The 24088-nt window shown below is 50.6% G+C and overlaps 13 protein-coding genes across 13 annotated transcripts; 7 read left to right on the top strand and 6 right to left on the bottom strand.

Moving 5' to 3' along the window:
- Positions 1-532: 532 nt before the first annotated feature.
- M436DRAFT_81478 (putative zinc-binding alcohol dehydrogenase) lies at positions 533-1825 on the top strand (the record flags this gene model as incomplete). The annotated part of the gene is made up of 5 exons (XM_013572862.1): positions 533-632; positions 684-776; positions 839-919; positions 975-1252; positions 1304-1825. The coding sequence occupies 5 exons, from the start codon at positions 533-535 to the stop codon at positions 1823-1825; spliced, it is 1074 nt and encodes a 357-aa protein (XP_013428316.1).
- Positions 1826-1983: 158 nt separating this feature from the next.
- M436DRAFT_81477 (MFS general substrate transporter) lies at positions 1984-3543 on the bottom strand (the record flags this gene model as incomplete). The annotated part of the gene is made up of 1 exon (XM_013572861.1): positions 1984-3543. The coding sequence occupies one exon, from the start codon at positions 3541-3543 to the stop codon at positions 1984-1986; it is 1560 nt and encodes a 519-aa protein (XP_013428315.1).
- Positions 3544-4055: 512 nt separating this feature from the next.
- M436DRAFT_72446 (uncharacterized protein) lies at positions 4056-5814 on the bottom strand (the record flags this gene model as incomplete). Its single annotated transcript, XM_013572782.1, has 2 exons — positions 4056-5435; positions 5485-5814. 2 exons carry the CDS (start codon positions 5812-5814, stop codon positions 4056-4058), a joined length of 1710 nt encoding a protein of 569 aa, XP_013428236.1.
- A 405-nt stretch (positions 5815-6219) lies between these two features.
- Positions 6220-6496, top strand: M436DRAFT_17887 (high mobility group box; the record flags this gene model as incomplete). The annotated part of the gene is made up of 2 exons (XM_013572396.1): positions 6220-6316; positions 6372-6496. Coding segments are annotated over 2 exons (222 nt in total), but the record flags the coding sequence as incomplete, so codon positions are not given.
- A 2000-nt stretch (positions 6497-8496) lies between these two features.
- M436DRAFT_14912 (uncharacterized protein) lies at positions 8497-8652 on the top strand (the record flags this gene model as incomplete). The annotated part of the gene is made up of 1 exon (XM_013572383.1): positions 8497-8652. A coding segment is annotated over one exon (156 nt), but the record flags the coding sequence as incomplete, so codon positions are not given.
- Positions 8653-9729: 1077 nt separating this feature from the next.
- Positions 9730-10928, top strand: M436DRAFT_81474 (uncharacterized protein; the record flags this gene model as incomplete). Its single annotated transcript, XM_013572860.1, has 3 exons — positions 9730-9987; positions 10044-10327; positions 10388-10928. 3 exons carry the CDS (start codon positions 9730-9732, stop codon positions 10926-10928), a joined length of 1083 nt encoding a protein of 360 aa, XP_013428314.1.
- A 491-nt stretch (positions 10929-11419) lies between these two features.
- M436DRAFT_44896 (uncharacterized protein) lies at positions 11420-12223 on the bottom strand (the record flags this gene model as incomplete). The annotated part of the gene is made up of 1 exon (XM_013572481.1): positions 11420-12223. One exon carries the CDS (start codon positions 12221-12223, stop codon positions 11420-11422), a length of 804 nt encoding a protein of 267 aa, XP_013427935.1.
- A 542-nt stretch (positions 12224-12765) lies between these two features.
- M436DRAFT_72444 (uncharacterized protein) lies at positions 12766-13545 on the bottom strand (the record flags this gene model as incomplete). Its single annotated transcript, XM_013572781.1, has 2 exons — positions 12766-13480; positions 13535-13545. 2 exons carry the CDS (start codon positions 13543-13545, stop codon positions 12766-12768), a joined length of 726 nt encoding a protein of 241 aa, XP_013428235.1.
- A 582-nt stretch (positions 13546-14127) lies between these two features.
- M436DRAFT_63400 (uncharacterized protein) lies at positions 14128-14773 on the top strand (the record flags this gene model as incomplete). The annotated part of the gene is made up of 3 exons (XM_013572698.1): positions 14128-14145; positions 14185-14305; positions 14343-14773. 3 exons carry the CDS (start codon positions 14128-14130, stop codon positions 14771-14773), a joined length of 570 nt encoding a protein of 189 aa, XP_013428152.1.
- Positions 14774-15829: 1056 nt separating this feature from the next.
- Positions 15830-17602, top strand: M436DRAFT_44998 (MFS general substrate transporter; the record flags this gene model as incomplete). Its single annotated transcript, XM_013572503.1, has 6 exons — positions 15830-16070; positions 16122-16324; positions 16377-16624; positions 16679-16850; positions 16906-16994; positions 17047-17602. The coding sequence occupies 6 exons, from the start codon at positions 15830-15832 to the stop codon at positions 17600-17602; spliced, it is 1509 nt and encodes a 502-aa protein (XP_013427957.1).
- Positions 17603-17813: 211 nt separating this feature from the next.
- On the bottom strand, positions 17814-19202 carry M436DRAFT_63398 (glycoside hydrolase family 5 protein; the record flags this gene model as incomplete). Its single annotated transcript, XM_013572697.1, has 1 exon — positions 17814-19202. One exon carries the CDS (start codon positions 19200-19202, stop codon positions 17814-17816), a length of 1389 nt encoding a protein of 462 aa, XP_013428151.1.
- A 1209-nt stretch (positions 19203-20411) lies between these two features.
- On the top strand, positions 20412-21855 carry M436DRAFT_44927 (NAD(P)-binding protein; the record flags this gene model as incomplete). Its single annotated transcript, XM_013572489.1, has 2 exons — positions 20412-21009; positions 21059-21855. 2 exons carry the CDS (start codon positions 20412-20414, stop codon positions 21853-21855), a joined length of 1395 nt encoding a protein of 464 aa, XP_013427943.1.
- Positions 21856-22033: 178 nt separating this feature from the next.
- On the bottom strand, positions 22034-23753 carry M436DRAFT_81468 (UDP-Glycosyltransferase/glycogen phosphorylase; the record flags this gene model as incomplete). Its single annotated transcript, XM_013572859.1, has 3 exons — positions 22034-22251; positions 22314-23428; positions 23479-23753. 3 exons carry the CDS (start codon positions 23751-23753, stop codon positions 22034-22036), a joined length of 1608 nt encoding a protein of 535 aa, XP_013428313.1.
- Between the last annotated feature and the right edge of the window lie 335 nt (positions 23754-24088).

Here is a 24088-nt window from a genome sequence, read left to right as displayed (position 1 = left end):
GCTACTCTCAAACGAAGCTTCGACCAGTTGGCGAGTGAACGCGTGTTGTCTTCGTCTCACGAAAGCTTGTCAGATTGTCATTCTCAAGCCTCACTCGAGTATGCGACCAAGAGGAATAACAAGATGGGACCCAGCTTGTCTTGTTAGAATATTTGTCATGGGCGTCAACAGCGGTCTGAAGTTCTGAACGTTTGGCAACCAACGTCATCGATAAGGGCTTCATCATGACCCCTCGGGCAGCGCTAACTCCGGTCTGAGAATCATGATTTCTTCTTGCAGATAGTTCTTGACAAAACAAGCACCGCTGTGACATACTCCGCTGTGTTCCGTAGCTAAAGGGACGGCCATACCACTATCTCCGGCGTGAAGCTCTGGATTTATGCTTGACGATGAGATCACCAGTTCTGGAGCTGTTGGGCCAGGGCAGTCATAAGACAGCGGGGAGTTTCTGTCCCTGTGCCCAGCGCTGCCCATTTCTGTCTGATTGACTTCTTTTCACTGTCACTCACATACACCAACTACATCCGCAAAAATGTCTGGTACCGATTACAAGTTCGAGGGCTGGCTCGGCCACGACGCTGAGTCCGTTAAGGGCAACATGAAGTGGGGTGAATTCGAGCCCAAGAAGTGGAGTGAGTCGACACAAGGGCACGATCAACGCAAATACGACTAACTCTTCCAAGGCGAGGATGATGTCGACATCAAGGTCTCCCACTGTGGTATCTGTGGCTCAGATCTGCATACTCTCAAGAGTGGTTGGGGAGAGACACCATACCGTATGTTCTTTTGTTCCAGTCTGCATGGCATTTCCTTGAGGATTATCTGACTCATTCTCTAGCTTGCTGCGTTGGTCACGAAATCGTGGGTAAGGCCGTCAAGGTCGGAAGCAACGTCAAGCACGTCAAGGTTGGCGACAGAGGTACGCTCATCCTGACAACACTCCTTTCGCTGTCCCATGATTGACCTTCTTCTAGTCGGTGTCGGCGCTCAATCGGCCAGCTGCGGCAAGTGCGAGGATTGCAAGAACGGCGAGCAGAACCATTGCTTGAACATGACCGGCGCATACGGCGACAAGTACAAGGATGGCTCTGGCAAGAGTTACGGTGGCTACTCTACCTATTCCCGTCACACTGGCAACTTCGTCTTCAATATTCCCGATGGTCTCGACTCTGCCGACGCTGCTCCCATGCTTTGTGGTGGTGTCACAGTCTACTCGCCCTTGAAGAACTATGGCGCTGGACCCGGCAAGAAGGTGAGCTTGGAAGACTTGCGGATACTATAAACACAAACTCACACATAACAGGTCGGTATCGTTGGTGTTGGTGGTCTCGGCCACTTCGGTGTCCTCTTCGCCAAGGCCCTTGGAGCCGACGAGGTTGTCGGTATCTCTCGTAAGGCAAGCAAGAAGGACGAGGTCCTCAAGCTCGGTGCCGACAGATACATCGCTACCGATGACGACAAGGACTGGGCACAGAATAACCGCCGCACTCTTGACCTGATCGTCTCAACCGTGTCCAGCGGAAAGATGCCTCTCGAGGGTTACGTCTCCCTGCTCAAGACCAAGGGAACCCTCATCCAGGTCGGAGCCCCTGACGGTGGCGAGCTCCCTAACATCAATGCCTTCACTCTTATCGGCAATGGCGTCAAGATTGGCGGCAGTGCCATTGGCAGCCCCGAGGAAATCAACGAGATGTTAAAACTGGCCGCAGACAAGTCAATTAAGCCATGGATTGAGAAAAGATCGATGAAAGACGCAAACGCCGCCATCGTCGACATGGACGAAGGCAAGGCCCGTTACCGCTATGTCCTTTGCAACGACGAGTAAATGCTCGAAGACTTTACAACTTGAAGAGACCTTCGATTGGAAGAAGGATACGTCTTTTGGAACTTTTGGACCTGCATACATAGACGTGTAGACGATGCAATGAGAAAAACTACCCTGGACTTCTGACCGTCATGAACTTCATGAACTGATTTGACTACTCACAGAACATATCGGAAATGCAGATTCTCCTTGTCAGTGAGATCTCTGAATGCAAGTTTATCAGCATCTTCTTCACTCAGATTGAATCCATCTCTTCGCTTGTTCTCACGCCACATGACATAGTACAAAGCAACAGAAGCGGCGATGGTGATGCAGTAGAAGATGATAAGCCCAGTCCAAAGCTCGGGATAGTGTTGGCGACGGGTTTCGCTCTTGATGAGCTGCGGACCGACGATATTGCCGACACAGTAGGCAACGAAGATAGCAGCGGACATGAAGCTCTTCTTGGTCGCGCCTGCTACATTTGACATTCCCAGGGCGATGATGAGTGAGACGACAGGACCAAAGAAGCCGATGATTGAGTACCCCACTACTGGAGCAGCGGCGTGATGGGTCCAGTCTGCTTTCCAGATCATGCAGCAGCCGGCGATAACTGGTAGACAGCAGATGACCAGGATTATGACTCTGAAGTTTCGCACGTAGAGCGGGATGAAGCCCGCAAGCAGGATACCTAACCAGCTGATGCCGCCGACAGGGAACTGTAGCAAGATGGACTGGAGAGTGTTCCAGCCAAAAGTGCTGACAATCAACGGACCAAAGCCAGCTACAGCACCATTGACAGTATAGGCACAACCCATCATGATGAACACCAGCCACACTTTGATGTCCATCAGGGCCTCTCTGATCTGATACATCTTGATCTCCTTGCAGCGAACGCCAGTCTGTCCTTTACGAAGCCTCTCGACAGCAACAATGCGCTCTTCAGGTGTCAAGAACCAAGCACTGACCGGCGAGTTCGGCACCAAAAAGCACCAACCGCCAAATACTATCGTCAAAGCACCAGCAAGTAGGTAGATATACTGCCAGCGCCTAAGATCACCTCCAGTAATCTGGCCAAAGCCATAGTTCAAAGCACTTCCAATAATGGTGAAGAGACCGGTACCAGAGAACCACCAAGCCTGTCGAAAAGTCTGCTCTCTTTGAGTGTAGTAACCAGAAACGATGCAAGAAAAGCCAGTAGGAATGATACTTTCCACGAATCCCAAGGCGAATCTTTGCACGAATAAACCACGCCAATCTTGTACTGCTGCAGTCAACATACAGATGCCACCCCACAGCACAACGATAGGACCAAGGATTTTTCCAATGTCGAATTTTTGGAGAGCGAAACTCATGGGGTATAAGCCAGCCAGCATGCCAAAGTAGAACAGTGAGGTTGCCCAACTCAAGCGGTCTGTACTGGTAGTTGGTGGCGTGGTCGTGCGATCGACGACTGTAAGGTGTAGATCTCCTGTCATGCCAAAGAGAACAGCACTGCCCAAGATAGCTTTGTCGTAGTAGACTAGTCCGTAGCCGATGACCATTGCTGGCATCAGGAAGAGGTCGATCTTGCGGAGCACGCGGCGCTCCATGGCTGGATCGATTGCTCGTGCTGTTTCCCCTGCGAGTGCCAGAGCTTCATCTTTTGTTCCTGTCGCATCGGTCGTTGACGTTTCGGCTGAGATTCTTGGTGGGGACTTTTCTTGTGGTTGGGCTTCTGAGTGCTGGTCCATCTTCATTGCGAGTTAGATGCCTAAGGCAGCAGATCCACAAGTTCAGATAAATTTCGCAAAGCAGTCGGAGTACTGTAACAGTGACATTCGAGGATCTTTGTATCGATATTGTGACTCAGGAAACATTTTTTCGCTGGGCTTCCACCACGGTGGTTGGGCAATCGTGCCGTGTTTAGCCAAGTCGCAGCAGAGGAGTGACATCTCAGCGCTGTCGGAGGTGTTCTTGGCTGCTCGGCCGTTCTCGGCTAAATACGCCCGGCTCCTCTCACAAGACTCAAACAAAGCTCAGCGAGCATCTCCGATACCACATTGCAGCATCCTGGGGCATAAATGGACACTGTCATGGTGAATATATGAGATTGCTAACTTCAACAAGACGTCTCGGCGTCAAATCTCTCAGCATGAACACACTGGCGCGGATAATCTGCGCTTCCGCTCGCACTCCTGCTCAACAATCATATCCTCATCTGGTTATAATCAAATGCAGACAGTAATATCCCTGCAACCGTTGATCAACTTCAAGGTGGCATTGTCGACAGAGTAGCTTCGATAGGAGCCACAACCAGATTATGAAAGTACTGTCGAAAGGCCGCATGACTGAAGTTCTTTGTCGTGTCTCTGCCTGGAAAAGCGAACCTGATGCATCTTTGCACTGCATTTCCATACAGTCCTCCAACCTCATCGAAGACGTCCTCGATCAGATCGTCTGCGACATTGTAGTCATCGACAACGTTCGTGGTGGTACCGAGATTTTTCGTCCTCTTGCACTCCTCAAAAGATCGGTTCAGGCCGAGCTCGATCAGAAGAATCCCTAAGGCAAAGACAGCCTCGTTGCGAATTATCTTGTGTTGAACGTTGACACCAGCGATATCTGTCGGCAGTGGACTTGAGGTACAACCCTGTGTCATTGAAACGCAGCGGCTTGCAGGAAGCAGATCAGGAGTCGAAACGCTCTCCGAGAAGAAACAAAGCTCATGCTTATCCCATGCATGGTTGAGCCAAGGCGTCTCGCAGAGCAACAAAGTCGTCCACGCAGCGGCCACGGCCACCTCCAAGCGCTTTCGACGGCTGAGTTTCAGATGTGCCGGAGGTATGTTTGGCGGCAAAAGATGAACCAAATTTGCCTCCTCGGTGATAGAATCTCCTGGAAGCGATTCGAAGTGGACGCGTTTTGTCCCTCCTGGCACAGACAAGAATCCTAGCAAATCGCCACCATTATCCAGTTTCTGTACGAATCGGCACAACGAATCAATCTGCTTCACCGACTTGGCCAACGAGCTGTTAGCCGTGGGATCACTGGTCGACGGAGGAAGCGGGCTTGTCGAACGACTTCTCGGTCGTAGATGAGAGAACAGGTTTCGTGCTTGTTGCTTCGTGGTTGCAGTCTGTGAAGGAGACACAGTGAGAAGCCCCATATCTGTTATTGGTGGTCCCAAGACCTGTTCGTCGTTTCCTGCGCTGCTGCTTACTCCAGCGGCGTCGACCTTAACTCGGGCTTGCCGCCATCTGGGGCTTCCTATGGGGCATTGGCTGTTCGTGATACTGTAAGACAACAGCACATTGAACACAGGCGATTTTGTCGGTCTATTGTTGAACCAGTTGAGGTCAAGCGATGTCTGATGGGAACAAGAGCATTTCCAGCATGCATCCAGTGCCTTCTTGACTTCGGACGCTTGCATTCGTACAGCATCGCAATCGGTTTGATTGTAACGAGCAACAAAGGTTCGAACCATTGGTGTCCAATCTTCGACGGGAACCTCGGGCTCTGACAAGAGCGATCGAAGATTGGTGTTTGAACGTTGTAACTCATCGAATAGCTTCGTGCGTTCCTTCGTCGACAAACTTCTCTTCACTCGCCGCCACTCCCATCCAGCTCGAGAAGAAATGTTGTCGGAGTGCTTGAGAAGTTATCAGCAAGTTTGTGCAGGCATATTTGATATCACTGACCTTGCCATTGGCATCCACTTCAAGTTTAGCCATTAATTGGCTGATGATTGCCGCCATCCTTCTGATGTACCTCATGAAAGTTGTGTGGTTCTCAGGAAAGTGGTCCCAGAGACAGTCTTCAAGCTCCATGTATGTTGGCTTATGCAGACCCATCATTTCCATCGTATCATTGAACTGCAACTGTTGAAGAGAGACCTCATCTCTTATGCTCATCAGTGTGTCTGTATATTTCGCGTAGCTTCTTCCAAACTCCAGACAATCCTGGTACTTATCCAGAGCGAGAAAGACAAGTGGAACGGCGCCCAGCACTAATCCAGCGGCTTCGGCCATTGTCTGCGGAAGATGTTTGTAGGTAACGAGAGATTGAAGAAAACACGTCAGACAGCAATTCAAATGATGCCCCGCATAAGGCAGAGGCCGCATCAGCATGTGTCAGCAGATTCATTTCGCCAACCAATAGCGGCAGGCAGGAAGCGCTGTGGCTTTCTTCCAGCAGGACAAGTCCGAAGTTGCTTTCCTCTGTCTCTCCGCATCACATCCTATCCACTTCATCGACCGCACCAACAAACAATGATTCACCACCATCTATGATATGGATAACCCACGCCGCTATGCCACTGGTGGTGGCAATCTGGCCCGTAAGACCGAGAAAGATGACGGCAGGAAGAAGATGGGTAAATTCACATTGCAACCACTTTCACATCTTGGTCTCGCTCGTAGTTAACTCGAATGTCAGACCCCAACGCCCCTAAGCGTGGTCTTTCCGCCTTCATGTTCTTCGCAAACGAAGCGCGCGAGAATGTCCGCGAGGAAAACCCTGGCATCAAGTCCGGTAGGTTCAGCATCGCTCATCATGCTCTTTCGCGGATGACTCACAAGGCCAACAGATGATGTTGGCAAGATCGTTGGCGAGAAGTGGAAAAGCTTCAGCGAGGAGCAGAAGGCCCCATTCGAGGCCAAGGCTGCTGTGGAAAAGAAGCGTTACGAAGAGGACAAAGCTGCCTACATCGCTGCAAATTCCGCACATGATCTGGATACCGATGGAACCGCCAAGGACAAGAGCCTATATGCGGACTCTGCTTGTCACCTGTTCGAGAGCTCCATCAGGAGATATGGAACTCTTCTGCTGGGTTTGCAAAGAAATGCTTCTCAAACGACACATCTGACTACCACTACTGTTCCCGAACTCAAGGATGGATTCAGCCGACTGCGCGTCTGGGGAGAGCAAACCTATGCTGTCCTACCACGGAATGCAAGACGCTCTTTGGATGAGCAACTTCGTGAAAATGAAGAAACCAGAAACATTGTCATCCGAACTCTGCAGCGGTTGGACAACCACATAGGAAGAGGTTAGCCAAGCATTTGTAAATCCAAAGTCTATGACTGACTGTCATGAAGCCATTGACCAGACAGTGAAACATTCTTCGACGGGCAATGTTGATGAAGAAGACGAGGAATACTCGTCGTCATCTGATGAGAGCGACACATTACAAGAAAGTCCACAGACCGCAGGGGAAGTTTCACTGCGCAAAACCATCAGCATGATATTCGAGGCTATTCGCTCGCTCTATCGTATATCTATCCTTCTACGACGTCCCCGGAACTCCAGCAAGTATCTTAAATCCACTAACTCGACAATCCCCTCTCATGATGCTCTGAAGGTCACGATGGATTATGCTCACGTTGTAGAGAAAACACGACAGTGGAGACATCTAACTATGCGGTCCAAGGTCGGTGGTGACGAAGAGCATGTGGTGACTGAAGAAGAGATCCAACTGAGGAAGAAATACGACCTTCGGGAAGTCGCTGACATCGTGTTTCTTTGCCAGAGATTGACCTGGGCAAATCTTTTCCGTCGCAAGCAGTTTGATTACTGGGTCGATTATCCGGACGTACCTGAGTCACAAGAACAACATTTGAACACTGACGCTAAACCAGATCAGCTGAAGGGTCAGACATTTTCGGCCTTACACGCCTCATTCTCGACTGTTGCCAAATCCGCTATGGGGGAAGACAACAATGGAGAACAATGGCATACGGTCTACGCTAAATCGGCAATTGGACGATCAAACCCAACCAGAGTACCGGACGTTCCCAGATGTTCCAAAACACATACCAATTTCGAGTGTCCGTTTTGCCACATTGTTTTGGACTCGAATTCGATGCAGAAAAGAGAAGTTTGGAAGTAAGTGGTGACAGTGTAACAGATCAAGCATTTCGTGCTGATCCCGACAGAAAACATGTCTTTCGAGACCTCCGGCCTTATATCTGCAGCACGACTGGATTTACCATGAGCAACAGATGCACCGACGAAAGTGGACTTGTCCTTGTGGATGCGCAGACAGTCTGTCATCTAAGGCAGCTATGATTCAACATCTCGCAGCCGAACACTCAAACTTCGTGAACGAGCGACAAATGTCGACCTACGCGGATATGTGCAAGCGAGAAATGGAAGACACTGCGCTGAGTCCATGCCTGATCTGCTCGCAACAGATGTCATTGTCCAGGCTACGTGACCACCTTGCTACGCATATGGAAGAGATCGCCTTGTTCGTTCTTCCTCTGACTCCAGATGATGATGATGATGAAGAAGAAGAACTACAAATCAAGGAGTTCGCTGAATTTATAAGCGAACACGATGAAGAAGATGAGCAGATTGAGGAAATCGTTGGAGACGTTGACACACATGATGAGGAAGACGAGCAGATCAAGGAGAATACAGGAAACCCTGACGCATCTGATCATCTGATATGGGAGAGCGAAACTGCTCAAGAAGCAGCCGATGATACACGATCTCTCGAATTCATAGACCGATATCAGCAGCAGGCCACCAACCATCAAGTACTCCCATCGTTTGCCGATCGCTGGCGTTCGAGAAATCGGGAACCGGGGTCACAAGCAGCAGCAGACGATCTGCTTGACTCTCCGCTCCAATACGACATCGAGGAAGCACTGCGACCTGGCAAGATAGAACAGGCACAACAGACAGAAAAGAAGAAGGAGTCTGTTACTTTCCAGTGCACATTGTGCCCCAAGAAATTTACTCGCGCATACAACCTGCGCTCTCATCTTCGTACTCATACGGATGAGAAGCCTTTTGTCTGCGCAGTCTGCGGAAAGGCCTTCGCTCGCCAGCATGAGCGTAAGCGACATGAGGACACTTTTCACAAAGACGGAGCTATCGAGTGGAGCGCAGCGGACCAGTCTCGTGCCGCTGATCTCGGTCAATAATGGCGGCATGGAGCGGATACTGAAGAGCCCCAAGAGCCTTAGTGGTGGCGGTGATGGTTGCGAGTTGGGTTTCCAGGAGCGCTTGTACGTTCTCAGACGAAGATACAGCTCGTAGCCTCTGAGCGAGCCAATCTTCACAATGCGGCAACTAGTGGTAAGAGATCCAGCTCATCAGAGCCTTCGCACAGATGCCTCGCATCCCGGAGAAGACTCCGGTCTCATCACTACCACTCTTGGTGCCGTCTAGCTGCTTGTACAGATATCTAGAAACCCAGACCAAGCAGAAATGATTTGAGATCTTCAAGGAAATCCGGCGACGCGTCAGATGAGATACACAATATGATATGGCATACACACTGACGAAAGACATTGGCCACTACGGTATCGTACCACTATGCAGAGTCTAAGGGCGAAGAACAATCCGAGGCTCGTCGTTATCTGACTACCGCTGCCAAAGCTGCCCAAGCGATGGCCAAACCAGAGTTCAGACCCCATAGTCCTCAAGTCAGGACGAAGCTGCGAGATCGACTTTGATAGAGAGTCTGGGAACCATTGACCACCTGCACCAAGCGATTGATCCTCTGGGCTCGTGAGTCCAGAGAATGTGTCTGCTTGAATGTGGCGCAAACAGTAATCCTTTCGTAATGTGAGCAAGACGATCCCCGGGTTCGATGCAAGGCGACTTCGGACTCTGCTACGGTGCTCAGCAAGCACTCCACCATTTTCGACCGTGAAGATTAATATTTCGCTTCTCGACGAATATGCCGCACCAACTCAAAAGATTGAGGTGCTGGCTCTAGACCTATCCCGCAGGATTGGTAGGCTAGCAAGAGTTCAATACGCTTTTACAATATGCCAACAAAATTTGGAAATTAGAAGGCCACGCCGCAAAGCAACCGTGCTCAAATCCTTTGACTCGGCCGCCTGGAACGCAAACCATCTATATACCACAAGTTCCACGAATTTTCTCCTCTTTTTTCTTTTCGTATCAGATCACAAACTTACATTCTTATCATGATTGGCAAACATGCTTTTGTAGGCTGCTGCATAGCAGCCTTGTCTGCCAAAACTTATGCCCAAGACGATGTCCAACTGCCCCCAACTATCTGGGACCGCCTGGACCTACCGTTCACCTTCACCGACTGCGCTGCACCGACCGAGATGGAAACGTGTTGGAAAGCACAAAACTACACCGCTAAAGATGATTATCTTGTCCAATCTTTGGGCTTGCAGGACAGGATGGAGTGCGCCCTTACAAACTGCTGGAACAGAGTATGACAAGCTGTACTAGAACAATGTTCTCCATCATACAACTGACATCAGCTTAGGTCTATTCATGTGATTACCAACAACTACTGCTCTCCTATAATTCCACATGCTCTTTAGTGATGAGTGAAGACGAACCCGCGCTGAACCTGCCATTTTGGCCAGCTCCTGCAGATGCAGCTGAGTCATGCAGCTGTGACCTCAACAAGCTAAACGACAACTTGCCCGACAACGCCTTGTCACTTTGTATGGAAAAAGTAAAATCTGAGCGTGGCGATCCAGACGATTCTGAAGAGCGACCAACTCCCGATTGCGATTGTTGCCTCTACGGGGCTTATGCTGCTGGGTGAGTAATCATATCTACCGTGCGTGTATTGTCTACCTCCCTAACTCTATATACCAATAGCGCCTGGGATACCTGCAAAGATCAAGACCCTGGTTACATTGTTCTAGACTACATCCGAGCGGCTTTCATCGACAGAGACAGCCATGGCAACAACAATAGTCTGGCGCAATGTCCCTCCCAGCTCCAGAATTTCGATTGCACAGATCATGGGTTCAGCTTGTATGGTGTAAATGCTTCAGACTATGCAAGATCTACTCCATTGCACTCGGCTACTGGTACTTGGAGTGACACCAATGGTATTCTGACTGCTCCTGTTAGCGGCGCGACTTATACCTGGACTGCGTGGAATGCGACATTGATCATCACCGCTGCTTCAGTGGAGGCGATGGCTACTAGGACTGCCAGTGCTACTGGAGAGACCAGTAACAGTGGGAACGGTAGTGTGACTCAAAAGGGCGCCGGTAGCTTTACTGGCAGTATGACTGGAACTGGGACTAGCGCTTCGTCCATGAGTACTGGTGCTGCTTCTGAATTGATGGCTGCACAGCATCCCGCAGCTGCTCTCATGGGACTCGGTGGTCTCGTAATTGCTCTCTTGTGATCCCGGGGAATGAGAAGCATATTATCATACAGGCAGTGTGCCTCCGAGCGAAGATATACCGAAACCTGCATCACAAAACCGTCAAAAAAAGCAATCGGATCTCCATCTTCACCACAATTTCTATGATCGTCACTCCTTATCGTGTGAATTCAAAAGCACCCTCCGTTAAATTCTTGGATCCCTCCTGGAACCACAAAGGCAAACATCTGGAAGCTCTTATAGCAGGTCCAACTCATCATGGCACTGTATCAAACTCCGGGATGTACAATTTGAGGAGTTCCTGTTGTGAATCTGAGAGAGTCGTCGGGTAGAAGACTGAGTTGGGGATGACAATCCTTCAGCTTGGATGTGTAGCCAATGGGATATTCCAGTACGACTATGAGAAATCTGGATTGATCATGAAGAGGAGTGTTGAACTCTTGGAATGCTCGTTTACATTGTTCAAGAGACATGTTCCATTCTGACCACTATTGCGAGCTCTGTCTTCGTCTCTAGTGACCTTGGGACACATTTCCTTTCCAAGCACACTGCTCTATATCCTCGAGCCTTTCGCAATTGTCGTAGATGTTGTCTCCAGCCTCGATGCTAAGAATGCAATCCTCCCGACTTACGATACCTGGACCCTGGTGACAGTGATAGTGACATACTGCCTCGAAGCAGTGATGGGCTCGCTCAAATTGCTTTCCGAGTTTGCCACTTCTTCTGAGAAGATTGAACAAGAACTCTTTAGGAAGATCCATAGCAGCAAGAAGATGTTTGGGCTCATCCAGTATTTCTTCTCGCAGCTCAAGGATCAAGTGGTCCTGAATGAGCTCGTACAGCTTATCGTTAGGCGAGAGAAGAAGAACGACCCACGCAACCTCGCTCATGGTGACACACTTCTGCACCCAGTGTGCGGCCAGCATCGTGATTGTGTTGTTGGCCAGATTCTTGACGCCTCGTTTATCGGCGAAGACATAGAGCTTGAACAGATGATTCTCAAACGGTCCCTCGGTTTGATCAGAGGGCAGTGCTTCCCTGCTTAGCTTGCCCCCGTAGAGCCAGAGAACATAAGTGAGAAAGATGTCAGGATCTTCATCATCCAATTTGATGGTCTGGTGCTTTGTTTCGGCGAAGCCATCGTTGAGAGCAGTCGTGAAATAGGTGGACGAGTCGCAAAGCAGCTGTTTGTGTACGTAGAAAGGTTTGGCGTTTGCTCCCGAGCCGACGACGACTTTGGCGGTGGGGCCAGCAACAGCAGCTCTGGGGGGATAGTCAGTAAAATCTTCAGCTGGGACATAATGTCTAGGACCCATCAAGCCAGAGTGTTATAACTCACCGGAGTGACGTTTTTGAAGGAAACATCATTTGTTGTTGAGAGGTGTCGTAAACGATTAGCGCACCGCTGAGGTAAGAGAAATGCCGATGACTTTCAGTGTTGTGCGCGATAAGGAGAATGCGAAGATGGTGATATGACACGAGACAGTCGCGCTGTGTTGTGATGGGTTCCGGCAGAGGATTGATGTGATGGAGTGGCTCCTTCCGACGGATCTGAGATCTGAGTGACAAACAAGCAAGCGGCAGAAAGTCTCACTTCTAGCTGCAGATGCTGAGACCAGAATTGAAAGTTAGAGTTGATTGATCAGTAAGTATATGGATGCATGGACATGATGATTGCGAACAATGTCTGTCGACAGACTGAATACTGGAGTCGAAACAAAACATAAAAAGAATGGTGTGCGGATGGGTTTTTCTATGACTGGAGTGTGACTGGATCGTCCCAATGCCGCTATATTACTTTGTGCTGATTCATCTCTTTCTCAGTCGGTCGTCCTACCGGCCCAACTCGTTTCATCCTCTACCAACGCCATTCCACCTGGTCCCATAAGAATTCGTGACCATAATGGACATTGCGACCCCTCGCTGTCATTTTAATACATTTGTCTTCCTCGTCTATATCTTCGTGCTCGTGGTAATGGCAAATCGATCCGAAGCAGTCATGGAGGTGCTTGAAAGAGTCAGGAAAGCGTTGTTCTCTTTTGAACAGCTCTACCATGATCTCTTGAGGATGGCTGCAAAAGGCTCTCCATTCATCTGAGCCATACGTTCCGGCCCTCGATGCTAGAATCAAGTTGTCCAAGGTAAGTTCGTAGAGAGTGCATCCAGGTAGAAGCAGAGGCAGACACTCGACTGTAGTGCTCAAATCGATGGATTGAGTGACCCAGAGCGAAGACATTTTGGTAACGACGTCGTTGGCTAGACGTCTTATGCCCCGTTTGTCCGCGAAGATATAGACAAAGAACAAGTGATGTTCTACGTCGGCCACTTCACCGATGCTCTCTTGACTAAGTTCGCGTTCGAATAACCAGGCAGCGTAAGTACGGAAGATCTCGGGATGATCGTCGTCGTCGTCGAGCGTGATCTTCTGGGTGGCAGTTTCGGCGAAGCCATTGTTAAGTGCGGCCTCGAAGTATGTGGATGACTCGCAGAGCAATTGCTTGGGGAGATTGAAGACAGCTGCAGAGCTGTCTTTGCCGACAGTAGTCTCGGCGGACGGGCCGGTGATGCTGTTACTGAGACGACCCGTCAGCGCTTGTTGATCACGCGCGTGTTCGATTCGCACTTACCGAATTGACATGTTTGAGGTCAAGCCGCAGTAATTGATATAGATGATTAGAGAGGCGCAGAGGTTGTATGGCTTGGTGCGATGTCTCGCTTGAAAATCGTGCGTACGTGATCGATCAAGACTGCTGGAAAGGGATGAAGTTATCGGATCATTGCCTGAATCAGAGTGTGAGAGAAAGCGATCATTACCAGTGTTCTATGTCGCGAATGATTGTGGTGTTGTAGGAGTGTGTTTGAAAGGATGAGTGGTTAGCCGACAACTGGTATCCGTAGAGTTGCGATATTTCACTTGTCACTATGGCCTGCGACGTTCTTCGCAGTCTCGCTTCACCGCACTTGCTATGTGATTCATCGTCTACTCACTGTGTACGACTGCTGTAACGATGCATGGTTCCTTCGGAATCTCGGTTGGCTCCATGAAGAGTCGATGTTATCACTACTCTCAATAGACGCTCCCGAATTACTGAAGGAATCATGCATTTTGATGGCCTGAATCGTCGAAGAGGAACTTAGGAGATGAAGACTCCGCAGGAAATACACTCTGCGTCTGCTTTCTTCAGAATGCCACAACAAACCCGCCCCAGCCACAAACAAAATGTCCCAACCTGACGAGGTTAGTGCTTATGCAACTTATCTTTGATGCGCATTGGAGCTGATGATCAAGCAGCAGGTCCCCGAAAACGTCAAGGCCTACTATCTGACCCCTGGGGGCACACAGAAGATGGATAGCTGGATCCACGCGCTCGACAAGTCAAGTGTGCTGGAATTACACTGTGCGAAACGCAAGTTGTTCACTGACCTGCTTCCTAGCTCCAGTTCCCGGTGCCCCTGCTGCTAACATTCCACCCCCTGCCATTCCCGCCCCAGTCTTCGCAGCCTCTGACGCCAACAAGACTATGGCCTGGATAAGCGTTGATAATGCTCGTGCTGTTGAGCTGGCCCAGTTGAAGGAGCAGGTCAAGAAGATGTCGAGCACCATCAAGCAGCTCAAGACATCCAACGACGACGCTATCGAGAGCGCTGCACGTATCTACCATGAGAGTGTCAAGCGCGGAGCTACCGTCGACGGTCTCATCAGCCAGGTCGAAAAGGTCGAGAAGTTCGTTGCTGGCCTAGAGAGCAACGGCAGCCAGCCCGCAGTCTCTTCCGCTTCGAAGTCCCTCGCCGTCCCCTCTAGCGACGCTATTCTGGCCAGTGTCATGGGTAGGGGATGGAGACCTCACAAGCCCATGTTCGAGTGATGCCCTGCATTCGCTTGCACGACCAAACGCGTCCTTGAGCAGACCCCGAGTTAATGCTCAGTTACCAATCAAAGATTGACAGTGTCTACCCTACCTGATTTTCTACTGTTTGTCTCGTGTGTGTTGTGCCAGATGTGACCGCCTGCTGGAGACATTATCACACCTCCACGCACAGAGGAGCAGTAGCAAAATGTCTGAGAGGAAATGACGATGCTTGATGCACTTGATGTCCGCTGACACCGCCAAAAGCTGAGCTCAAGGCTCAGAACGTCCGTCTCTCGTTTCCGTGTTGTGTTCTCCCAGCTCTTTCAGATCCAGTAGTGTATAGACTGACAAATGCACGATGGCAGCCAGAAGTAGTCGCGAGGGTCGGTCATTGTGAGGTCTGCTAGGGTAGTTTGAAGGGAGTGTTGTGTGAGTCACTGCTTTATTCGATGTTGCCGGACGTCGTGTCCTCGCGTCAAGGAGGGCACTCCACGACACCATGGAACCCGTTACATAAAATATTGCTGTCGCTTGAACGGCTGTCGGGAGACATGTGCGATCAAGTTAGAACTCGATGTCGTTTGCTTATCCCCCGCACTGACTAGACTGAATGGAGACTGCTTCTCCGCCTTATCTGGACTATCCGATTGGTCAAGCAGCCAAGCGATATCTTCTGCCGTGTGCCATTTAGGCAAAATCACCGCCGGCCCCGGCCATGCTTACAATGTTGCGTCCTATCTCGCAATCCGACGCTTGTACCTTCCTCAGAGTTGACCGCCGAAGACTGCCGCCTTGTGCCGCTCAACACACGAGGAAGGTCCAAGGTCAAAACGGCCATTCTCCACTCATCATGCGACCTGACTTGCGCAGTCTGGGGCAGACCGCGGGTCCCTCAAGGACAGTTGAGTCTAAAGTCTACTGATAGTACGCACAGGTCGAAGCGATGGACTATCACTCTGGGGTAACCTTATGCCTTTCCTGTGTCTTATAAATGTTAAGCAGATCCCCAATCGAGCTTCCATCACGCACAGTCTTCCTTCTCCATACTAGTAGCTATATCATACCTTTGCAATGGCTTCATTCGCTGCTGCCCCTCCTAACACACATGCTGGCGGAGATGACGAAGCACTCCGGACACATGGAACGATACCAATGAACGATCCACCAGTCTACGCCGATGAGAGAGTCAACATGGAGGAATACAAGAACTCAGTACCTTGGTGGAAGAGAGTGTACCAAGACAGTTTCACCCAGATGCTGCTTCTATCTATGCAAAGTTTCTGTGGTCCAGCCATGGCAGATGCCATCGCAGGTAGGTTGTCCTCTATGGCACGATTGTGGACATATGACTGATCATTGACAGGTCTTGGTGGTGGCGGTCTTGCTTCGGCTCAAACAAACAACATCGCCAACGCTATCAACTACGTTATGCTCGCACTGGTCTGCTTTCTAGGCGGTCCTCTTGTCAACAAGCTCGGTGTCAAGTGGTCGTTGGTCATCGGAGCCATGTCTTTCCCTATCCAAGGATCGTCATACTATTGCAACAGCAAGTTTGGCAACCAATGGGTAAACATTGATACTGGTCCGTCTCGACTATAACAGCACTAACGCATCACAGTACATCATCTTTGGCGGTTTTATCTCTGGAATTGGCACGGGAGCATGGTATGTCGCAGAAAGTGGCACTATTATGTCTCTCGCACCTTCCGGGGCACGTGGAAAGTACCTCGCCTTCTGGATCGTGGCCCGTAACTTGGGCCAATTAGTCGGAGGAGCAATCAACCTTTCAAAGAACCATTTGAAAGGTGCTGAAGCCGGTGTCACTCCCGAGACCTACATCGCCTTTTTGATCATTGAGTGTCTCGCGTAAGCACCACTTTCCACGATCCCACTCCGAGACACGCATACTGACAAGTCCAGACTGCCATTCGCCCTGATGATCTCTCCTCTCGAACGCGTGGTCAGGTCAGACGGTACCCGTATCTTGGTCTCTGAGAAGATTGGAACAAAGCAAGAATTCAAGCTCATCAAAACAACCATGGCCTCTAGCTTGATCGTCTTGTCTGCCGCTTGGGCTATGTGGTCATTCTTCGTGAGTATCCACCTCATCTCTGCATACCATTGATCCCATGCTAACAATCTTCCAGTACTCCGGCACTTGGAGCACCTACCTCGGTATCTACTTCTCCGTCCGCGCTCGCGCTCTATCCTCCCTAATCTCTCCATTCTTCTGCATGTAAGCACACTCCCTCTCTCCTTCTTCTTCTCCAATCACTGACCATCACAAGCGTCGGCTGCTTCGGCCTCGGCTTCATCCTCGACATGAAATCCCTCAGCCAACGCCAACGCGCCCGCCTCGGTCTCTTCGTCGTCGTCATCCTAAACCTAGGCGTCTACATCTGGTCCATAATCATGCAAACAAAATTCAACGCCCACTCCCCCGGCCGCATCGATTGGGACGACTCACTCTACCCCTCCGCCTTCCTTCCCTACTTTTTCGTACAGACCACTGGGCCACTCTCGCAATCGTATATGTATTGGTTGCTTTCGTCGTTCGCGACCGACGCTCAAGCAAATGTGCGCAATGGAGCTGCGTTTAGGTGTTTGGAGGCTATTGGGCAAGCGATAAGTTATGGTATGAATACGCAGACGGAGGCTTCTCCGTTGATTGGGATGGGTGTGAGCTTTGGGCTTATGGCTTTGGCGACTGCACCGATGGTGTTGTTGACGAATAAGACGCCTGATCGTATTCCTGCTGATGTTATCTTGGAGGGGCAGGAGGCGAGTGATGCAAAGATTGGATACGAGCCTGAGGTCGTTACTGGAAAGGTGGATCAGAAGTGATGCACATAGACGGCAAGAAAGTTGTATGTGTGTAAACAGTAGTTGTAATGGAATATAGCTATATACATTGTTGGTGCTATTTCCTGTGTCCAATCCCAAACTCCACAAAAACACGAAAGAACTGGTATCTCTCTGACTATCTCCCCCTCACTAACTCCTCTGAACCACAACAAGCTTAGTATTCGGATCGATTTTGCAGCCTCTCAACCACTTAGCAGTAAGACTGATCAACAGTATTAGAAACAACACCAGCATCAGACAACCCCTCCCAAGACCAATAATCCTGAAGCTTACCCTCACCATCCACACCGTCAACAGTATTCAACATCTTTCCATTCCAGAACGCACCTCCCGAAGCATACTTCTGGTAAGCGTAGACCTGGGTATCATAGAGTGTCTTTCTGTTGCTGAGTGTGTTGTTGTAGAGAGTTTGGAGCGACCACTCGCCGATGAAGACGGGGAATTTGCCGTCGCCTTGGCCGATGTACTTTGCTTGACCGCAGACGGCGGCGGGGACGTATTGAGAGTATGCTCCGGCGGCGGCGAAGAAGTAGATGTGCGAATCGATCACCAAGTTCGAACTAGCTGCGTAAAAGGGGGACCAGAACATCTCGGAAAAGAACGAATCTTGGAGCATAAGGGGAATTCTCTGGTCCACTTTTGCAATTCTGGCGAAAACACCCTTGATATAGGTGTTTATCCAATTTACACCAGCATCAGTGAGACCAGCGGGTGTAGCAAAACCAGCAAAGTTGTCACTGGCCTCGTTGATAGGGGCGATGGTGAAAGCGTTTTGGCGGCCAGAGGTCTTGATGAAGTTCAAGATACCGTCAATGGCCTTGAAGCTGTAGTCGAGGTTGGTGCTGTTCTGGAACCAGGCATTGTGGCCAAAGGCTTCACCAATGGAAAGTGTGTTGACACCACCAGGCAGAGAGTGGAGTCCCACAATAACGTGCATGTTGTACTTGTCGATGGCGTAGTTGGTAAGGACTCTGAGGTAAGCCTGCTGGTTTCCAGAGTAGAGCTGGCTGCCGGGGACCTTGGTCCATGCTGCGTAGGTGGTGGGAATACGAAGGGTGTTGATGCCCTTGGCGCCCATCTTGTCGATATCGGCAATGGTGAAGAAGGAAGCGTAGCGCTTCTCGAGGATGGGTCCGCAGACCGAGAAGCCCACGGTCGAACACCATGTCCACTCATCAGGGAAAGACCCAACATTGTCGGCCCACCATTGAGTGTCGTAGTTCTGCTCGATTTCGAGCCAAGCTCCGAGGTTAACTCCGTTGGCCTTATAGGTTTTCCAGTCAATATACTGCTTTCCAGGTTTGGACCAGTTGCAGGTTTGGGAAAATCTCTTAGCGGCGACCTCGAGCTTCTGAACAGCCAGAGCGACCGAGCTGACGATCTGACCGTGCTGGTTGGCGTTGGTCTGCAGAGTACAGCCGAGAGCAGCAACCTGCTGAGCCAAGTTGTTGGTGATAGAGGAGGAAACGGTGGTGATAACGTTGTTAGTCAGGCTGAGGAGGTCTCCAATCAGACTGGGAGTAGGGGCAGCCAGGACTGCAGAGCCGGAGGCAGCTAGAAGGAGAGTAGAAGGTCTCATCTTGAAGCGAGAGTCTGTGGTAGATGTACCAGGTATTGGAAAGAATGAAGAAGAGATGAGATGCTGAGATGGAATATGCGACGAACAGACGATGTATATATATTAGACCATCTTGATGTAGAGATCCACTTACCTTGCGATCACTGACACTGATATTTTCCTACTTGACTATATCGAGGGTGTCACTTAGGGCAAAAGAGCCTGCCATGGAGATTCAGCGACCTTCCGCCACAGGAGCTCTTCTCCAAGGACAAATTCAGGAACCGACTCAGGGCAGCGAAGCTACACCAGCATTTTGTGTCGGGTGCGCCACCATCTGGAAAGTGATGGCGGAAGCATGTCAAAGGGTGAGAGGCGTTGCCAATGTTCCAAGGGTTCCAGAACCGGCTGAAGCTCACCCGCCAGTTCTCGGCATTTTCTGGGGAAATCGTTGACTGTTTTCGCTGCCAGTTCAGCTGTCAGATGAACAGTACTGTACACACTGACAGCCGCGCACTTGTGCGGACGCGATTGAAGCCAGGTTCACTGCTCGACATCAGTCTCTAGAGAGATAGGTCAGCTCCTTGATTGTTCTCCGAATGCAAAGATTGGTTCTTGTGCAACCTGGAAGCGAGAGACATTGCCAGATCCGAGTCTAGACAAAGTCTATCGTGTTGGCACGAGCTTCGGCCAGGAACCAACACAACAGACAGCGGCCCGTCAAAGCATTGAACCACCGCACGTACTGACTGACAACCGAGTTGGCATGATCTGATGACGAGTGGTGTGAGAGCGAAAGAAGAAGAGTACAAATTGCTTGCCGGCGTTGAGCATCGACATATCGAAGGATTGGAGAAGAACTGTCAAAAAGACGCAAGAGCCGTAAACTACGGGGTTGCGGTGTCGCGGTGGCTGTCAATCCCGGGCCGAAGCTGTCGCGATGCCATTGCCATAGCACAAGTCACAGTCAGTGTGATCTCTTCTCGAGTCCTTCTTCTCTTCGGTATTGATGAAGTTACATTGAGATCAACATCTATGGACCGTTCAGTAGAGGAAAACATGCTTGAGGTTGGATGGATTTGCTCTTTAGGGACATTTCTGGAGAGCTCCACTCAAAAAGCAGAATGACGACATATCTTCGTCGTCGTCAACATCAAATCACTCTCAGCAACCACCTTCTTTCGAGCTTCATTTCCTTCCAAACTCATTATCACATCGCATACTCACATCATGTCTCCAATTCGCGTCGGTATCATCGGTCTTTCCACTGGCTCAAAGGCCACCAGCTGGGCCAGCACAGCTCATCTGCCATACCTCCTGTCCGAGCAGGGCAAGAAGAACTACCAGATCACCGCTCTGTGCAACTCATCCGTTGACAGCGCAAAGAAGTCTATTGAGCACTACAAGCTCGACAGCAATGTCAAGGCCTACGACTCACCAAAGGACTTGGCCGAAGACAAGGATGTTGACTTGGTCATCTGTATCGTCGGTGTCGAGAGTCACTACAAGCTCCTGAAACCCGTTGTCGAAGCTGGCAAGAATGTCTATACCGAGTTGCCTTTGGCATCCAACATGGATCAGATCAGAGAATTGGTCGGCACTGCAAACCAGAAGGGTATCAAGACCATGTTTGGATCTCAGGGCCAATCTGCTCCTGTGGTCAAGGTTGTTCAGAAGCTCATTGCTGATGGCAAGCTTGGTAAGGTCTTGAGCACTTCGTTGAGTGGGTGCACTGGTATTGGTGGAGGTGCAAAGATCCCTGCTGGGTTCAAGTACATTATCCAGAGAGAGGCTGGCGGCAACCATGCCACGATTTTCTTCCTGCACAGTAAGTTATACACAATACAAGTCTCTTTCGGGTTGATTAACATCTTCAGGTTTCACCTGCTTGCTCGAAGTCTTTGGCGAGCTCGAGTCTTTCGACACCATCATGGGCATCGAGCGCCCCAAAGTCGACCTCATCGATCTAGAAAACAAAGGCAAAGTCGTCGACACAATCACAAAAGACACACCCGACAACATTTCCCTACAGGGACGCTTCAAGGACGGCACACTCTTGAACTACGGTCTCCGCTCCGCCGCTCCCTTCCCCGGCGACGCAGGCATGAGATGGCTCATCAACGGCGAAAAGGGCGAGGTGTTGATCACCTGCCCAGCAGCAATGTTCGACATCAACCACGAGGGCGTGAAAATCCAACTTCACGAGTTCGGCAATGACAAGGCGGAGGATATTGAGTTGCCTGCTGATGAGCTGGCTGGTCTCAAGCACCCTGCGCAAAATGTGGGAAGACTCTACGAGGCTTACGCAAAGGGAGACACCAAGGGATACTGCGATTGGAACTTGGCTCTCAAGCGCCACGAGTTGATCGAGGAAATGTTCCAGAGGGGAGATGGAAGCAAGCCTTTCGGAGACAAGGCTGCGTACTTGTCCAAGGGCAGTGCTTCAAGTGGTGCTTCCTCTGGCTCGATCCAAGGCAGCACTGCTGAGGTCGATGCCGATGCTGAAGGCACCATTATTGCTGACAGAGAAGTCAAGCCCAAGGAGATTACACGCGAAGTTGGCTCGGACGGCCCCAAGACAACCGTCCAGACTTTGGAAGCAGAGGGCTTTGGTGCCTCGTCTGGTCCTAACGACCTCAGCAACAACGGAGGTAACCGCGATCTCGCTTCGTAGAGAAGGAGTCTCTATTTATGTCGGTAGGCTCATGTCGAGTCATATGAGTACATGTATATGAATAATCAAAATCTGACAGAAGAATCGTCTTTCCAATCGCTTCACAGACCACCCATTTTTCGGATTCGTACTACCAGACTTTAGCATAGCAATTGATCTAATAGTTCTATCAGAATGTCTATCCCAGCCTCAACTTCTGACGCTGTCCTTGAGGCGTAACGCGCAAGTGTACAAGTCTATCTATCTGTGCGTTCCAGCTATCGCAGAACACTTCTTCAGAGAAGCGTTTCGCGCTCTTTCTGGCTCTTTTGCGCATAGCCAGTGTCTCTGACGGTGATTGACCAAGCGCTTTGGCAAAGCCATCTGCGAACTCTGTGGGCGATTTTGCGTGGAAACCTGGTTGGTTGTGTCAGTAAGACTCCATTGGAATCAATGCAAGTGTAGCAAGAAAGACTCACCGGTGGGCTTTCCATCGATGGGGACCACAATGTCGTATTTGGGGCCGCCGCTATCGTCGACCACAGAAATCAGGCCAGCAGCTTGATACTCGACGACACCGATACCAAAGTGTTCGTTCCACATGCCGTTGACGCCAACCCAACTGGTCCTCAAGCGATCCAGGATCTGCGACCACTTTGCATCGATGACAAAGTCGACGTGGTCGGCAATGTGCTGTTCGCGCGCCAGCACACGCAGCTTGTACACCAGCATCTTGTCTTTTTCGTCGCGCACTGAGCCCACGAGCACTAATCTCGGGGTGTCCTTTTTTTCGGTGTTGCGACGGCGCAGGAACTCTGCGAATGCCATGATGATGTTTTGGTGGTCCTTTTCGGGGCGGAACTGTGCAATGTAGAGTATGTCCTTTCTCCTGCTCTTTTCTGACTCCTCGGATACCTCGACTTCCTGTTCTAATTCTTCGACAGCGGTAGGTGGGAAAACGACAACGGTGTCGCGGGTCCAGCGTCTGTTCTGGCGAGTGCGACCCCAGAGGGCTTTGATGTGGTTTTGTGTCCAGGTCGAATTTGTCATGACGACGTCAATGGAGCCGCCAATCCAGCTGTACAGACGAGCGAAGAGATGCCAGTATGCCTTTTTGGCTTTTCCCTTCCAACCACTTCCTGAACCAGCGTTGACGCCACGGCCAGAGGCGTCCAAGCTTCCCAGCATGTCGGTAGAGATGGTAGGGTAGTGAACATAGGCGCCGGTAGGGACATCAGGGAAGAGGAAGTGGGACATGGCAACGGTAAAGGCGTAGCCCATTGTATCGATGAAGATGTCTGGGACGACAAGATTGAAGGCATCCCAGCCGACAATCAAGCTGCCGATACTCTGACCGAGGAGGGTGAAGTGTGGCCAGTGTTGAGCGAGGAGGAAGTCGCGGGTACTGAGATAGAGGAAGGTGAGACGAGGGGCATGGAGGGGAATGTTGAAGCGGTTCTTGACGTTTGCGATGATGGTGTCCTTGTCAACGTCGTGGTCGCCTGTGTAGACTACGCAGAGAGCCTTGGGGTAGCGTTCTTGGGTGGCGCGGATGGCAGCCCAGAGGACCCGCTCGCCGCCTCCTCCTGCATTGCTGTGTCTGTTGTCAGTGCCTTGTTACGATGTCATGGCAGATGTTGGTACCAGAAGGGATGGAAGAAGCCAATGATGCCGTCCCACTCGTGTGCAGGCTTTCCGTTGTAGCTTTCCTTGGCTAGACGGTCCTTGTTGGATGTAGGAGGTGTCAACTTTTGGTCGTCAGCAGCCCTCTTGAGCAACAGCTCTCTCCTGGTCTGCGTCCTTGCACGTATGGTCGAGCCGATGTTTTGTGCAATGAAACGGAGAAAGTAAGGTAGTAGAAAGTAGGTGAGACCGGCGGCCACGGCGGCCAGCGATATCAGCAGAGCTATGGCAGGCATGCTTGTCTGAGTGTCATGTCTTGATGCGTGTCTGTCAAGTTCCAGCTGTTTGTTTCGAGCTGCGTAAACGCCTAACATGACGACGCCAGCGACCAGTCAAATCAGCCCACTCTAACCCTGACCCTGACCCGCGCCCTGGCCCTGAAACAACCGTCGGCCCGCTGCCCTCGACAGCCCGGCTTGGCATCATGGCAAATAATCATCTTTCTATCCATTGATACATCACATGTTTTGCTCACACAGTATACCAACTCATCCTGGAACATGGTTTCGTTAGCGAGGTCTGCTCATCGCTTTCTCCCTCTCCGCTCACCATTTCTCCGCAAACCTTATGG

Source organism: Aureobasidium namibiae, assembly GCF_000721765.1.
Source record: "Aureobasidium namibiae CBS 147.97 unplaced genomic scaffold scaffold_7, whole genome shotgun sequence".
NCBI lineage: Eukaryota > Fungi > Ascomycota > Dothideomycetes > Dothideales > Saccotheciaceae > Aureobasidium > Aureobasidium namibiae.
This window is presented reverse-complemented; position numbering and strand designations above follow the sequence as displayed.